At 48.8% G+C, this 13,739-nt stretch overlaps 5 protein-coding genes across 5 annotated transcripts; 3 read left to right on the forward strand and 2 right to left on the reverse strand.

Moving 5' to 3' along the window:
• Positions 1 to 304: 304 nt before the first annotated feature.
• Positions 305 to 1,403, forward strand: BJ212DRAFT_1486109 (uncharacterized protein; the record flags this gene model as incomplete). The annotated part of the gene is made up of 2 exons (XM_041341076.1): positions 305 to 740; positions 790 to 1,403. The coding sequence occupies 2 exons, from the start codon at positions 305 to 307 to the stop codon at positions 1,401 to 1,403; spliced, it is 1,050 nt and encodes a 349-aa protein (XP_041187550.1).
• A 3,711-nt stretch (positions 1,404 to 5,114) lies between these two features.
• On the reverse strand, positions 5,115 to 5,324 carry BJ212DRAFT_1283157 (uncharacterized protein; the record flags this gene model as incomplete). Its single annotated transcript, XM_041331739.1, has 1 exon — positions 5,115 to 5,324. A coding segment is annotated over one exon (210 nt), but the record flags the coding sequence as incomplete, so codon positions are not given.
• Positions 5,325 to 6,296: 972 nt separating this feature from the next.
• On the forward strand, positions 6,297 to 9,700 carry BJ212DRAFT_1570779 (uncharacterized protein). The gene is made up of 3 exons (XM_041342050.1): positions 6,297 to 6,653; positions 6,716 to 7,688; positions 7,740 to 9,700. Exons 1-3 carry the CDS (start codon positions 6,493 to 6,495, stop codon positions 9,546 to 9,548), a joined length of 2,943 nt encoding a protein of 980 aa, XP_041187552.1. The 5' UTR covers positions 6,297 to 6,492; the 3' UTR covers positions 9,549 to 9,700.
• A 391-nt stretch (positions 9,701 to 10,091) lies between these two features.
• On the forward strand, positions 10,092 to 11,275 carry BJ212DRAFT_797020 (chaperonin 10-like protein). Its single transcript, XM_041344093.1, has 3 exons — positions 10,092 to 10,363; positions 10,416 to 10,910; positions 10,970 to 11,275. The coding sequence occupies exons 1-3, from the start codon at positions 10,140 to 10,142 to the stop codon at positions 11,253 to 11,255; spliced, it is 1,005 nt and encodes a 334-aa protein (XP_041187553.1). The 5' UTR covers positions 10,092 to 10,139; the 3' UTR covers positions 11,256 to 11,275.
• Positions 11,276 to 11,802: 527 nt separating this feature from the next.
• BJ212DRAFT_1303834 (proline iminopeptidase) lies at positions 11,803 to 13,512 on the reverse strand (the record flags this gene model as incomplete). Its single annotated transcript, XM_041333492.1, has 15 exons — positions 11,803 to 11,946; positions 12,004 to 12,055; positions 12,103 to 12,152; positions 12,206 to 12,245; positions 12,294 to 12,362; positions 12,418 to 12,543; positions 12,598 to 12,651; positions 12,707 to 12,730; positions 12,784 to 12,818; positions 12,878 to 12,907; positions 12,960 to 13,065; positions 13,114 to 13,154; positions 13,223 to 13,299; positions 13,358 to 13,392; positions 13,442 to 13,512. The coding sequence occupies 15 exons, from the start codon at positions 13,510 to 13,512 to the stop codon at positions 11,803 to 11,805; spliced, it is 954 nt and encodes a 317-aa protein (XP_041187554.1).
• Between the last annotated feature and the right edge of the window lie 227 nt (positions 13,513 to 13,739).

Genomic DNA, 13,739 nt, shown 5'->3' on the forward strand with positions numbered 1-13,739 from the left:
AACCACTGTTTGTCTGACCATCAATGATTGTGCAATAAACGAAACTGGATTGGATTTTCCTTACAATCCGTACAAACCGACCAATCATATTTTCCCAAAATTTCCTCAGAATCTGTAGTTACGTCAGTTGGCCTGTTTCAACTTGTTTGCTATTTGGAGATTCGTGACAAGTTGTCTTGGTCTGCCTTCGATTCCTTTTTCCTTTTAGCCAAACGAAGGCGAGAAGGTGTGCGTGAGATGACAGATGGAAGACGAGAGTTGGATATGTACTAGCATTTGGAGAGGGCACTGGGAGGAACAAGCTATGAAAACCTGTTCGTTGCAATGTCACTCATGTCATACGCAGCGCGACGAAAGAGTGACACACTACGGACTTCAAGGACGAGCCACCAATGTGGTCCCTGTCACTAGCAACGCGCTCGTGAAGAGATACGAAAACCTCGAGGATGGGATGGTGGCCAAAATCTTTTGGGGAGGGGCGAGTCGCACAAACGAGTCAAAAATCTTGAAAAGCGTTGAGATTGCCAAGGTCCACGATACCGTCAAAGATCATATTCCTGAGTTGCTCTGGCACCACACGTTCACGAATCCCACGTCCGCCATCGGAGAAGCACTTGGTATTCCGGAACCCACCACGGGCAGTCGCATGCTCTACATTCTCGTATTCCGCAAGCTCCACCCCATCACGAAGAAGCTTAACAACACAGAGCTTTTCAATGTATGGCGTCAGTGTGTCCTATGTACGTGCTTGGTTAAATTTACGTGGCGCTTCGTTGACATAGCGTGCAGGCCATCTGACTCTGTGGAAGGAAGGGGTCTATCATCGAGATATCAGCCCTGGAAACTTGATGTGGTACAGAAAAAACAGCCAACTGATCGGTGTCTTAGACGACTACGATCTATCTTCGTTGGCAAATATAGTAGGTCCTCAGGGCAACGAGCGCACGGGCACGGTACCGTTCATGGCGCTCGAGCTTCTTTCCCCAAGTGTTCAACGAGGCGAAGTCAAACACCTGTATCGCCACGATTTGGAGTCGTTTATGTGGGTTTTTGCCTGGATTGTCTTACGTTACAGGCAGGGAGTCCTTCTGCCACGCGGACTGCGCCCCTTCGACGAATGGGCAACTTTAGGCGCTGTGGCATGTGGCAAGGAGAAGTTGTTCTTTCTCAATAATATGGAGGCTTCCGCACCTTCGGACATAGACGAAGACATTTGGAATTTCCTTGTGGACTCTTTTCTGGTACTTAAAAAGGATGCCGACAACCGGTACTATCTTCGCTTTAAACGGCCATCGAGCTCAGGAGAAGGCCGGCAGCCTAACGCCGAGGACTCAGATCTCGATGCTGTTCTATCTAAATTTACAAGTTTAGAAGGTTGGGATAAGCTCAGCAAATCTACATGATTTTCTTTACTTGTTACTTATACGCGTATCAATACCAAGCTGTAACTTTCATTTGTATATTCATAATACAAGCGGTCGATGGGTCACTTCCCATAGAGTCGTGCGTGAAAGCTTCACTGGCAGGGACCAAATACTTCGAACCAGTGCGGTGTATCTTGCCATCCATTCATCTGTGACCTCCGGGATTGTGTTGAAGTTACCCCCTTTGGCTCGCAGAGCAGCTAATTCTATACTAGGCAAACCTACTGTGCATTATTCTCCAGAACTCTACGAGCAGTACTTGTGCAAGGATATCATGCTCTGCCTGTGTGACTAACGGTTCGTGTGCAGGTAGCTTTACGAGATCGTGCTGACGGCCCGGGTGTGGTACATGTATAGACGTCACGGTATTGCGAGTTTCTTGCTTGGGCGAGAGTATGAGAACGAAGTGAGATCCTGTTCGTCGGTTCTCCATGACCACATTTTCGGATTCGCGACGGCTGTCTTCATCTGCTTTCGATTCCTCCTTTTGAGTCACCTTAAGGCTAGCCTGGTGTGACTAAGGCAGACGAGAGCGGGGGGGTGCACGTGAGATGACAGATGGAGAACGAAAAGGGCCACCATTGGATACTCGCATTTGGAGAGGGTGCACAAGTCACGATGAAGGCCTGCTCGCTGCAACGTCTCTCATGTCATGCGCAAACCCTCTGTGTTCGGCCCTGAATTCCCATGGCCACTCAGGGGAGGCGATTCAGAGTCAGGGTCCATCACGCATCTCGCTGACATCCCCTATATACGCTGCATCTCCCGTAACAGTACGTCCCGAGTACGACTTCCACACATATTCTGATTATCCACGCACGCAACTGTTTCATGACCAAACCAAGATTTTATAATGTTTGAATTCCCGAAGGCGCTGGGACTCAATGTGGCGTCATGTCACACCATGTCAGGCTGTACTACATAAGTGCGTACACAATGAAGAAGGAATGTCTCAACGATTGTCTTCTTCTATTCGGTCTGCCTGCAAGAGACTGCAAGTGCACTACATTGTGCAAGTTCGAAGTGAGAGATAGGACTGGGAGTGAGTTTCGAAAATGGTAAATATGTACACCACTACTCTGCTACTGACAGTATTAACCCAGTGGGAGTTTATGTACGTAGTACCAAGGGGGTGGCGTTCTAGGGTAGCAATGTAATAAGAATTATAGTCAGACATCTACTTCGATAATTGGGTGGTATCGTAAACGTGCCTGGATGAACTTTCCTTATTCCCTCTCAACCTGAAACACTTTTACTTCACCAAATTATCGTGTGTAGCATTCGCTTTGGCGGTGATAAGCGCCGGATAATGGTATTATATCTAGCATGTTATCGTTATACGTTTACCAACGTCGCCGCTCCAGTTTGCTCGTCCACAAGTATGAGTTTTCTCTCAAATGAGCTCTTTTTGGGGCCGTTCATCAAAGCGAGTCGTATTGCCAGCTATTTTGCAGGTTCGTGGAAAGCGAGTCTAATGATGATGGTGATGTGTCGATCTAACCTAGGCTTTGGTTTTGCAGTCGCCTCTGCTGTTGGGTTGATATATGATTGGGGTGAGCAAGACTGAGTACGACAGAACCACCTGAATATCCTCACGGTATTTCCAGCACTTATGTTTGGTCAAGAAGTAGGTTAATGGTATTACTGAAGCAGCCATCTCGCTAAGAATGCCTTCACAGGTCGAATTGATCTGGGTGAGCGGACTCCCGCGTCAAAAGAACGACGTGAATGCGCAACTAATTCGCGGCAGAAGAAACGCTGGTCCCTCATGACGGCGTTGTATCTGAGTGTATGTAGTTTGTGTCATCAGTGTGGTAGGTAAGTTGTGCTGACTTAAAAGGATCCTAGGTGCGCTATGTTGGAATAATATATTCTGTGTATGTTGGGAAGCTTAAGCAATCGGTGTTGTACTAATCTGCCATCTCTCACAATCAGCATTAGAGTGCTGTGTATGTCTCCTCGCACACACTGTTTTCATTTTTTCTGACCGGCGGCATACAGTATTTATTCCAGTGACAGTTGTAGTGAGTATTCCGTTTCTATGCCTGCATTCCTGACCAATCAACTACACTCCCATGCAGGGGTGAGTGAGATTCTTGACGGACTTCTTAGTTTAACGTAACAATTGTCACAGCTGTGAGTTTGTTCCGGGCGTATGATCCTCCATAATGTTACTAAATTTGTCAGGCCCCGGTGGATACGTCGCACTAGATTGTATGTGTGTCATCATAAATGCTATGCTGGGCGGTGAGCTGCGCTGCTACAATACTTGCATGGTATTGAATTGACTGAAATGTTACGCAAGTCATCATGATTTCTCGGTTACATGCCATGTACCAGCGATCCAGAAACGTGCTGATATTTCTTGTTGTCACTTTCCTGGCTGTCAACATCGCCAGCGCAGTGCTCGCGGGAATAATAATGAAGGATATTTCAGGGGGTAAGGTCAATTGTGGGTGAAATACATGGTCCACCAGGCTCATTTATGAATACCAGAGGTACTCGTTCTCTCAGGCATGTATCAATGCACCGTTAGCTTTGGGGGAAATAGCGTACTCCTGGGTTCCATGACCTGGATACTTGCTACTGTATGGGAGGTCGTTACATTGTGTTTCGCGGTTTGGATCGCTGTCAAACACTTCCGTGAATTACGACGCTCATCGGCAGGGGGTATTATCGGGGACTGTTTCACGGTGTTGATCAAAACTCACGTACTTTACTTTGCGAGGTGAGTTCACAATGTGAATGTGGTTCTATTGACCTCTGAAATTTTGCGGATGCTAGCTTTGTTCCTATTTCTTGCTTCAACCTTGCTTATCTGTCTCCGACAACCTCAGTGGTATGCCAATGTTTCACTGAACTCTACACCTGTGCACCGTTCACCATCCTATAGGAACCATATTCCATGAGATGGCACATTTATGTTGGATTCCTTCAAATTTTTGCACTCGCGGGAAAGTTTGTGCTAGGACCACGCCTGATCCTTGGTGTTCGAGAGTATCACGCCAAGCTTGTGGCCGACTCAAATGCAGCAACCGGCATGACTTCAATTGTTTTCCAGGAGCGCGTGTATAACAAGAAATGTTCGGTATGATTCACACTTCCGGGCACTCTGCAAAGAGCGGGTGATTTTTTTTGGTACCCGTGCGTTACTAGTACTTACTTGGCGTTCTGAAGTGGACAATTTTCACGACTTATTTGCAGTCTCGTAAGCATGCAAGTTCTAGGTGCTCGAGCTGAATTCAGGGGGGGCGGTAGAATTGAGGTTACATTCATTTACTTGTTGTTTATCAAGTTTGCTGCGTGCTCTGTGACTTCGCATAAGGCGGGGAGATTCGAGAATATTGAGTGGTCATCGAGGCGATCGTCAGGTACTTCTTATCTCACTCCAGATCCAAACGAAGGAATCGAATCGACGAGTAATACAGCTCTTATCAAGTGACCTCCAGATGTCCAAGAACCCGTCTCCCGATGGTTTTTCTAACACAATATGTCAGAATGAAAAGGCTCGGCTGAAGACCAATTATGTCCGATCAAGATGCATACGTCCACTTCCGACTAACTTTATCGTGTCAAGGTCTCGAGGCTGACGAGGCCATCCGTTAGTTTTTATGACAAACTATGATGGAATGGGAAAGGAGCTGGCTGGATGGCAGTCCTCGGCGGGGATGCGGCATATCGCTAATACAGCTAGGTCGCCTCTTCAAAACTGCAATCCTTGGCTATGTCGTCGAACGCTTTTAATTCACTGTCCGCCTGAACTGCATTCGTGATATCCAGTATCGTGCTGAAATCGCTCCCCTTGGCTCGTAGTCCAGCAAGTGCATGGATCATCCACGCTCGGCAATCCCACTGTGCACCATTCCGCACGAGTGGTACTTGCGCAAGGATACCATGTATGCGTTCTGCATGTGTGGCCAACAGTTCGTGTGGGCAGCCTTACGATAGGCACCCTTCCTGTGATCGTACCTTCTCGAAGATCATTGATCGCTTTATGTTCGTATCACAACCACTCTGGCATGCTGTTCAGACCGAACCTGACACATGACTGGATGGTATTGATGACGTGGTAGATGTGGTAGTGGCAATCAGAGGCGTTGCGAGGTTCTTACTTGGGTGAAAGCGTGGGTGCGTGGTGGAATCCTGGCTTTGTCATGCGATGGTAGAAGGTGACGTATAGACGGCATTTGTTGTTATCCATGGATCTACTATGGGCGAGGAATGTTATGACGGACCAGAGGGTATTCCTCGCTTATAGACTACTCAACAAAAGAGTACCGTCCGCGCGTACCCGAGGCCTCTCGCCTTGGCGGACGCGTGTCATATGAAAAGCTACTTTCTACTTACCAACGGGTTCCGATGGTCTCGTAAGAACGATATTGCCTCTGTGGAGGGCAACCGGGGCCACGCTTTGTCGCCGCTGCAGATGGCATTGACCGGTCGTCCTCGCTTTACCCAGTGGAACAACGTGGTTATGACCAGCCTTGCTTGCTTTACTGTAAACATGCGGGGGTGGGTATTCTATAACAAAGCAAAAAAGGCTGTTTGGGCGTGCACGAGCTTCGCATCACAAGAAGAACCTCCCCGTTAATATATGCCAAACTGAAAGTCAAACAACGAGTCAGTTACAACGTTATGGAAACGGGTTCAGATGATCTCGTCGGCCAGCAACGGTTGTCCATACTTTCCCCATTGCCACATTTCAAGCTTTTGTCCACGTCGCGACGCTTTGCCAGTGGAACAAATCTACAAGCAAGTCATTGTCTTCTAATACTATGATTTCCTTTTTTGGTATGTGGATTGTGTACAAATAAGAGTAAACAAGTGTGATTTGAGGAGCACGCTTTGGTCGCGTTTTATGTTTAATGCTGCCACGGAACACTCTTCAACATTTTCATCATCCTCGTTTTTAACGTGCTAACAGAATAGTTGCAGACTACCTGCACTGAAACTCATTTTGATTAGGTTGGCGCTAATTGCAACACGCCAGCCGAGTTACCACACGTGTTTAGAGCGTGCTCTTAATCAAGGTTAACTCGCCTCGAAGCAGCCTTGCACGGGCTTACATATGTCATTCGCGGGCACACCTCTTGGTCAAGGCAGACGTCTGGATCACCACACATTCCTCAACAAGACACATCTTGCTACAGTTCACAATAATCCATCTGCTAGAACCGTCAATCCTCCCACAAGTCCACCGCGCTCAATAACAACGTCGTACGCGTACGGGTGAGCACTATCATATCATATCTTATAACAGCACCCTTATCATATCTTCACATGCACGTCAGAGCCCCAACAGCAGGCTCCAAATCACCGGCTAAACCCACATCATCTGCATCCACGGCTGACGCAGCAGACGACGAGACAGCCCTCGTCCGCTACGCCCGCCTAAAGCGCGAGCGGTCACTTCAGCAGTCCCAGCCAACGCTCGCTCCTGAGACGTGGAGCGTAAAGGACACTTCTGTTAATATTGCAAGTGCATTCTATCAGGCCGCATCTACATCACACGAGATGCACCCCAGCAATCCCAATAACGCCTGGGCCTCCGGATCTCAAACAAACCTCAACGTACCTCGAAGCACATCTGTCGACTACGAGAAAGAGACCCACTCTACCAGCAGTCGCCGACTAGCGCCGCCTCCAAATCGTCTTTCACAGCGCAATACGCGCAAGACCCTCTCAAAGCAGGACTCCACCACAACACATGTGTCCGACTCTGAAGGCGAAGACAATCAGGAGTCCCAGGAACGTAACCGCAGTGCTCGCGGGAAGAGCCCCTTTGAGCAGGTCGTCGACGTTTCTAAGCGCGCCCTGACGTCCGCAACCTCCTTTTACATGCGTCCCCGCTCAACCGAGCCCGAGGATATATCAGCTGTCAACACAACCACAAATGGCAGAGACTCCAGTTATGACTACGCATCAGAGGAGCTAGAGTATCAAGAGACAATGCGGCAAAAGCTAGCTCATGAGCAACAAGAGCAGTCTGCTTCTAAGAGGCCCGCACCCAGCCAAAAGCGGAACCGGATGTCCGTCGATAATAAGGCGTATCAACCCTCACAATCTGATATAGAAGGGGACTCCGACGATGTTTCTGACGACGGACGGAAAAGAAGAAGAAAATTTAAGAAAAGGGATTTAGGTGGTGGTCCTCTGACAACGCTGCCAGTAGCAGGCTACGATAAGCGACGGAAGAAGAAGAGAGGCAGCAAGACTAATGTTGAAGGTGAAGAAGAAGACGAAAGTAGCAGCGGAAGTGAGCAGGTAAGGGTAAAAATTTTGGATTTCAGCGTCTTTGCTCATCATCCTTCATAGCGTTCTTCGGGTCAGCATGCGTCGGCTACCCGCTCCGTGCCCCCGCCTTCAAGGTCCTCGATACCTCGAGGATCTGTCCCTCCCCATTCCGATGATCCAACTGACCTCGAAGTGGGGCTTGACTCCATTCCTGAGATGGATGAGCCTCCGGCTGTGGATGGCTTCTCCAACACATCTGACATTCCATCACGATCATTCTCGGTCGGAGGTCTTTTAGGCCTGGCTGTGAACCGTGCTATACGGCTCCTTCTGGGTATCTTCGCTTGGGCCATACGCATTGTTGCCCTCCTGGCCCTCGTTCTTGGCCGCATATTTGGGTCGATATTCGACATCATCTTCATGCGTCCAGCCTCCTTTTTCTCACGCATCAAGGCGGGACCATTCATCACCCTTGCCAAATACCTTCTCGTTGCTGCTGCTCTCTATGCCACTTGGCATCAGTTCCGTGATCCCGTCCTTCAAATGCTACCCATTCGCTCGCCGCAACGCCAATATTACGCACCCGACACGCCCATCACAAACCTTGATGAACTTGGCGCTAGGCTTCAAAATATTGAAGCCGCTCTGTCTGGTCTTTCCCTTGACCAACAACGTGCTCGTGCCCAGCAAGATCTTGAGGCTCGTGCCCATGGAGATGTTGTCAACCGAATTTTTGCTCTCGAGGCGCGCATTCGTGACGAGGCCAAGCGTGTTTCCGACACTGAAGCTCATCTCAAGTCATCTTCGGGTCAAGGTCTCGTTGACCTTAGACGTGAGGTTGAAGCCTTGCATTCTCAGCTAAGTGCTGTGGCATCTGCGCCTAGGGAAACTGTGATTTCAATGCCACCTACTGTTAACGACGAAGAGGCACGGGTTAAGTTGAGAGTTCTGGAGGAGCGGCTCGGAAGTATCGAGGGTGACGTAAAGGACGCCCTGGAGCAAACCAAGAACGCTGCACATGCTCCAGTAAACGTACCTGCTGGCCCAGCTTGGTGGTCGAAGCTGGCATCGACTGTTAGCACCGGTGCTGGTCTGACCATCAAGTCTGCGGATGGCTCGGACGTCACTTCGCTCATCTCCCAGCTCGTCGACAATGCCATTGCACGATATGGGACTCAAGATATCATTTCTCGTCCTGATTTCGCGCTCCACTCTGGTGGTGCACGCCCAATTCCCCATCTTACGAGTGGTACGCTTGAGTTGCGGCCAAGCACATTGCGAGGCCAGATCCTGGGTCTTATTACTGGCCATGGGTATGAAGTCGGCCGATCACCAATAACTGCTTTGCATCAGGATTTGCACAGCGGAAATTGTTGGCCCATGGCTGGGTCTTACGGTCAATTGGGCGTCATGCTCGCCTTCCCTACTATCATCTCTGATATCACCATCGACCATGTCGCCAAGGAAGTCGCGTTCGATCTTAGCACGGCCCCCAAACATATGGAGATATGGGGCCAAGTAGAGGGCGAGGATAATTTAGCAAAAGTTGCAGCATGGCGCGCAGAACAAGCTACGCGACAAGAGGCTGCAAAGGAGGTCGGTGAGGCTGTTTCTGAAGCGAATCTTGAGGACGACTATCCGGCTACGCTTCCCAGTGACGTTTCGTTCATCCGTCTTGCATCGTTCACATATGATATTCACGCACCTTCAAACATCCAAACCTTTCCCGTGCGCCAGGAAGTCCGCGATCTCTCTCTGGATTTCGGTATTGTGGCGCTTGTGATCAAGGATAACTGGGGCAAATACGGGTATACGTGTTTGTACCGCTTCCGCGTACACGGCGAACGCCCTGGAGGTGGCTCGTTACCTTTCCCTACTGAAAATTCATGACACTGACGACTTAGAAACGAGCGATCCGGCGGTGTGCATATGATATAATCGTTCTTTTATTTTTTTGGGAGTCGTTCCTTGTGCTATGGTTACTATTTTATCTCTTTTATTTGTCGTATGGGCTATGATGAAATCAAAGCATTTTCCAAGTATCTGGCGTCTCGTCTGTCAACACCGGTTCGTGCGCAAGTGAACATTTCAAGAATCATGAATCATCTCCCGATAAGCCGGGTATCTGTCATACTGGTTGATTTTGGGGCACGTGACTTCGAACACCCTTTCACGCGTCGCGGAGGCTTATGCTTCTCCTGATTCCCCCGCAAATGATAATTAATTTTGATGAACACAACAGCCTCGGAATCTAAGATATGGACTCTTGGACTTGTACTCAAAAAAATGAGACTTTGGTTCAAACACAACGTTAACGTTTGAAGTCGGTCTGCCAGCTCGAGCTGAATACCATTGGAGTCATGACTCAGCACTCCTGGTCAGCCTCAGGTATAAGACCCCCCCTCTGGCTTACTGTCTCTTCGTATTCCTCTCTTTCATCCCGCCTATTTCAATTCATCACTTCTTCATAACTTGAACAGCATGACAGGTATCGATATCACTGTCTTCAAAGGCTCCTCCAGCGGCAAGATCGTTGAGTCGACAAACCACAAAGACGGTCTCAAGTCTGACGAGGTCCTCCTCAAAATCACTCACGCCGGCCTTTGTGGTACAGATCTGCACTACAAGACTGATGACATGGTTCTCAGCCATGAGGGAATCGGCATCGTGCAGGAGGTTGGTTCCGAGGTCACCACCTTCAAAAAGTATGTACCTTCCTTCAAACCCTAGAGAGTCAGAAATTAACACCATAAGCAGGGGCGACCGCGCTGGCTGGGGATACTTGCATAACTCCTGTGGGCATTGTGACGAGTGCCTCAGTGGAAACGAGATATTCTGTCCAGAACGCGCCATGTACGGGTTCGCTGATAAAGACCAAGGCGGGTTCGCCTCGCACGCTGTCTGGAAAGCCGGCTTCCTCTTCCATATCCCCGATGCGATCTCTTCTTCCCATGCAGCTCCTCTTATGTGCGCCGGCGGAACCGTCTTCAACGCTATGCACCTCTATGGCATGTTACCCACCGATCGGGTAGGCATTATCGGCGTTGGCGGCCTCGGACATCTCGCTATCCAGTTCGCTGCGAAGATGGGCTGCCAGGTCGTGGTGTTCTCCGGGACAGAAGATAAAAGGGATGAAGCGATGAAACTCGGCGCGACTGAGTTCTACGTGACGAAGGACGTGCAGGAACTCAAGATAGGGGCACCCCTCAAGCACCTCTTCGTCACAGCATCCAAGCAGCCTAACTGGGATTTGTACGTCCCTTTTGTGATCTTGTGACTGCATCGTTTAACAAGCCTCGTATCACCTACAGCTACCTCAATATTCTCGCGCCGCGTGCCAAGATATACCCGCTCACTGTGTCCACTGATTCCATCACCTTACCGTACATGCAGTTCGTCGTTAATGGCATCACGCTCCAGGGCAGCATCTGCCCTTCGCGTGGAACGCATGTCAAGATGCTGAAGTTTGCAGCACTTCACAGCATCAAGCCCATCGTTGAGGAGTTCCCGTTGACTAAGGCTGGTATAGAGAAGGCGATGGGGAAACTTGAGAATGGAGATGTGAGGTACCGTGCGGTTTTGGTCGCTGAGAAGTGACATTGTAAGTGAAGGTGACGGCTTTAATTCTAAATTGTGCATTGAGTATTATAGCGTGTATGAGTCTTCACCTATCTATGCCCTAATTCAAATAATTCTTCGTGATGGATGACATGCATCCTACAAAATACTGCTCGGCATGAGTGCCCGGATCTTGGACCATAACATTTCAAGGCAACGCCGCATTTGCAGCGAATGGGTAGAAATCCAGGCAGTCGCCCCATACTAGACTGACGTGACCAGTGCGAGGATCGAGAACAGACTGCGCTGTATGTTACACAATCCGAATCGGTGGAAAGGACTCTGGTTGTATGATTAGCTTTTTTATTGCGAGCCAACGTCCAAGATACTTCACAAAGCCTCTTACCAAGCTCAGCGACATGAAACCCAAAACCCGTGTCATCTGCCAATCGAACTTGTGTGACTGTGGACCTTGACAAACGATACGGGCAGATAGATCCGCAGACAAGTTAAAGCTCCATATGTTCAATATCTTACACAAATTATCTCAAAATCCAAGTCCCCCCTGATCATAGACCTCGCGTTACTACAAACCCTTGGAAGCCATGATATCAGCTGCCTCTACAAGCTTCTTCTCGATGCCAGGCTCGCGCGAAGAGTGCCCTGCATCTGGGATGATGTGCAGAGTAATTTCTGGCCAAGCCCGTTTCAGTGCCCATGCAGTAGTCGCCTAGGAGTCCAAGCGTGTCAGTAAAGGCGTCTCTGGAAACATAAAAAATCTGCATACGGAGCATACGACATCGTATCTTCCTTGAACCACGATAGTTGGAATGTGGCGGCTGGGAACAGTAAGAAGGGATTAAGGACGGGCGTAGAATGCACATACATCTTATCGAGTTCCTGCTTCTCAAGCAATTGACCATCGCGCATGAAACCCTGCATAATCACCGCTTTAAATCACAATCGAGCTAACTTTCCAATTGACAGACCTCATTGACGAAATAGTGGTTTTCAATGCGAGCAAATGCGCTAAATGTTGATTCAGCAGAAAATCAACTCGCCGCTGAGTCCACGTACTTTGCAAAGTCACCTTTCTCCGCTTGGGCGACAGCATCCGCACTTACAATCAACCTTGATGTAGCCATCCTTGCAGTATGATGTCAGCAACGAGCATAGTACCAACGGAGCATCATCTACTTACTCCCACTTTGCCCACGCCTTTGCGGCGGCCAGACGGATATTTGCGTCCGGAGAGTTCAAGCGGCTGTGATATGCCTTCATCATGTCGTGCCGTTCAGCCTCTGGGATCGGGGCCAGGTATTCTTCCCTACACAACTTGGTCACCAGACAATGAAAGTTTGTTGTTACTGTGTTGTTTTACCATTGTTCGGGGAAAAGATGGGAAGTACCATCCTGATAGAAGAATCGCAGTTCGCTGAAAGAGGCGGGAAGTCAGCATGGTCTATTTTGGCTTATCAAGTGACGCATACCTTTGTCTTAGCGTGAAGATTCCACTTTGAAAGAATTTAGAATCGTCTAGCTTGTAACCAACACTATCGAGACTCACCGGAGAACGAGGGACTTGACTCTGTCTGGATGTGTCTATGTAACGAACTGACTGCTTAAACAAAACATTGTATAGAAGGAAGCCGATCACAAACCTGGGCGTATACAAGGGAGAGCGTAGAGCCCTGCACATCTGTGTCAGTGATGAAGTCTAGAAGAAAATGCGCTAACACAGACCCAGCTTCCGCCGAATACGTGCCATTTCGTGACACCTAGCTTCTGCCGAAGGACCTCGATGTCTTTCACGAGGTCCCACGTAGTATTGTTCTCTAATTCCGCGCTCCTACGCAGTTTCATGCAGGAGCGATGTCAAGGAACCGATGGAACTTACGGAGTGGACTTTCCTGCACCCCGTTGATCAAACAGCACAATCTACAACATTGAGAGAGTACAATTCATATGAATAAGATGACGTCCTCTATTAAATGACTGTTACTTACTTTATACTTCTCAGGGTTAAAGAACTCTCTATCCTTCGGATCTGTTCCGCCTCCTGGACCCCCGTGGAGGAAGACAACTACTCAGAAGTCAATAACCTTGATCCGAACTGCATAAAATATCATCGGAGCACGTACCTGGATCGCCTTGCTTGTTTCCACTCACTTCATAACTTCCGATCGATTATCATTTAAGTTACAACAGATGATCAAAAGACATACTAAAGCTGATGTTTCTCTGAATTCGCGCCCTGGAAAAAACCAGACTCGTAGGGCTTGATGGGAGGATACATAGCTGCAGGTTTCGACAGAGTGGTGGACGAAGATGTAAGCCGTGAGTACAAAGTAGAAAACAGAGTTATCCTTGCAATCGGCCCAGAACTCCTGGGAGTAGATAAGATGAATTGACGCCTTTGGTCGAAGGCCCTGCAGAAACACCTGATCATGAGGCCATTTGAAATTGTAGGAAAACCACGCGAAACCCGAACATGACCTCGTGCACGTGGTCATCAATCGAGGC

Source organism: Suillus subaureus (genome assembly GCF_016647635.1).
Source record: "Suillus subaureus strain MN1 chromosome Unknown BJ212scaffold_49, whole genome shotgun sequence".
Lineage (NCBI taxonomy): Eukaryota > Fungi > Basidiomycota > Agaricomycetes > Boletales > Suillaceae > Suillus > Suillus subaureus.

Coding starts and splice junctions, on each gene's coding strand:
- BJ212DRAFT_1570779 (XM_041342050.1), top strand. CDS start 6,493: ATGTCATTCGCGGGCACACCTCTTGGTCAAGGCAGACGTCTGGATCAC. Junction 6,654..6,715: donor ACAACGTCGTACGCGTACGG/GTGAGCACTATC, acceptor CATGCACGTCAG/AGCCCCAACAGCAGGCTCCA. Junction 7,689..7,739: donor GTAGCAGCGGAAGTGAGCAG/GTAAGGGTAAAA, acceptor CATCCTTCATAG/CGTTCTTCGGGTCAGCATGC.
- BJ212DRAFT_797020 (XM_041344093.1), top strand. CDS start 10,140: ATGACAGGTATCGATATCACTGTCTTCAAAGGCTCCTCCAGCGGCAAG. Junction 10,364..10,415: donor GAGGTCACCACCTTCAAAAA/GTATGTACCTTC, acceptor CACCATAAGCAG/GGGCGACCGCGCTGGCTGGG. Junction 10,911..10,969: donor AAGCAGCCTAACTGGGATTT/GTACGTCCCTTT, acceptor TATCACCTACAG/CTACCTCAATATTCTCGCGC.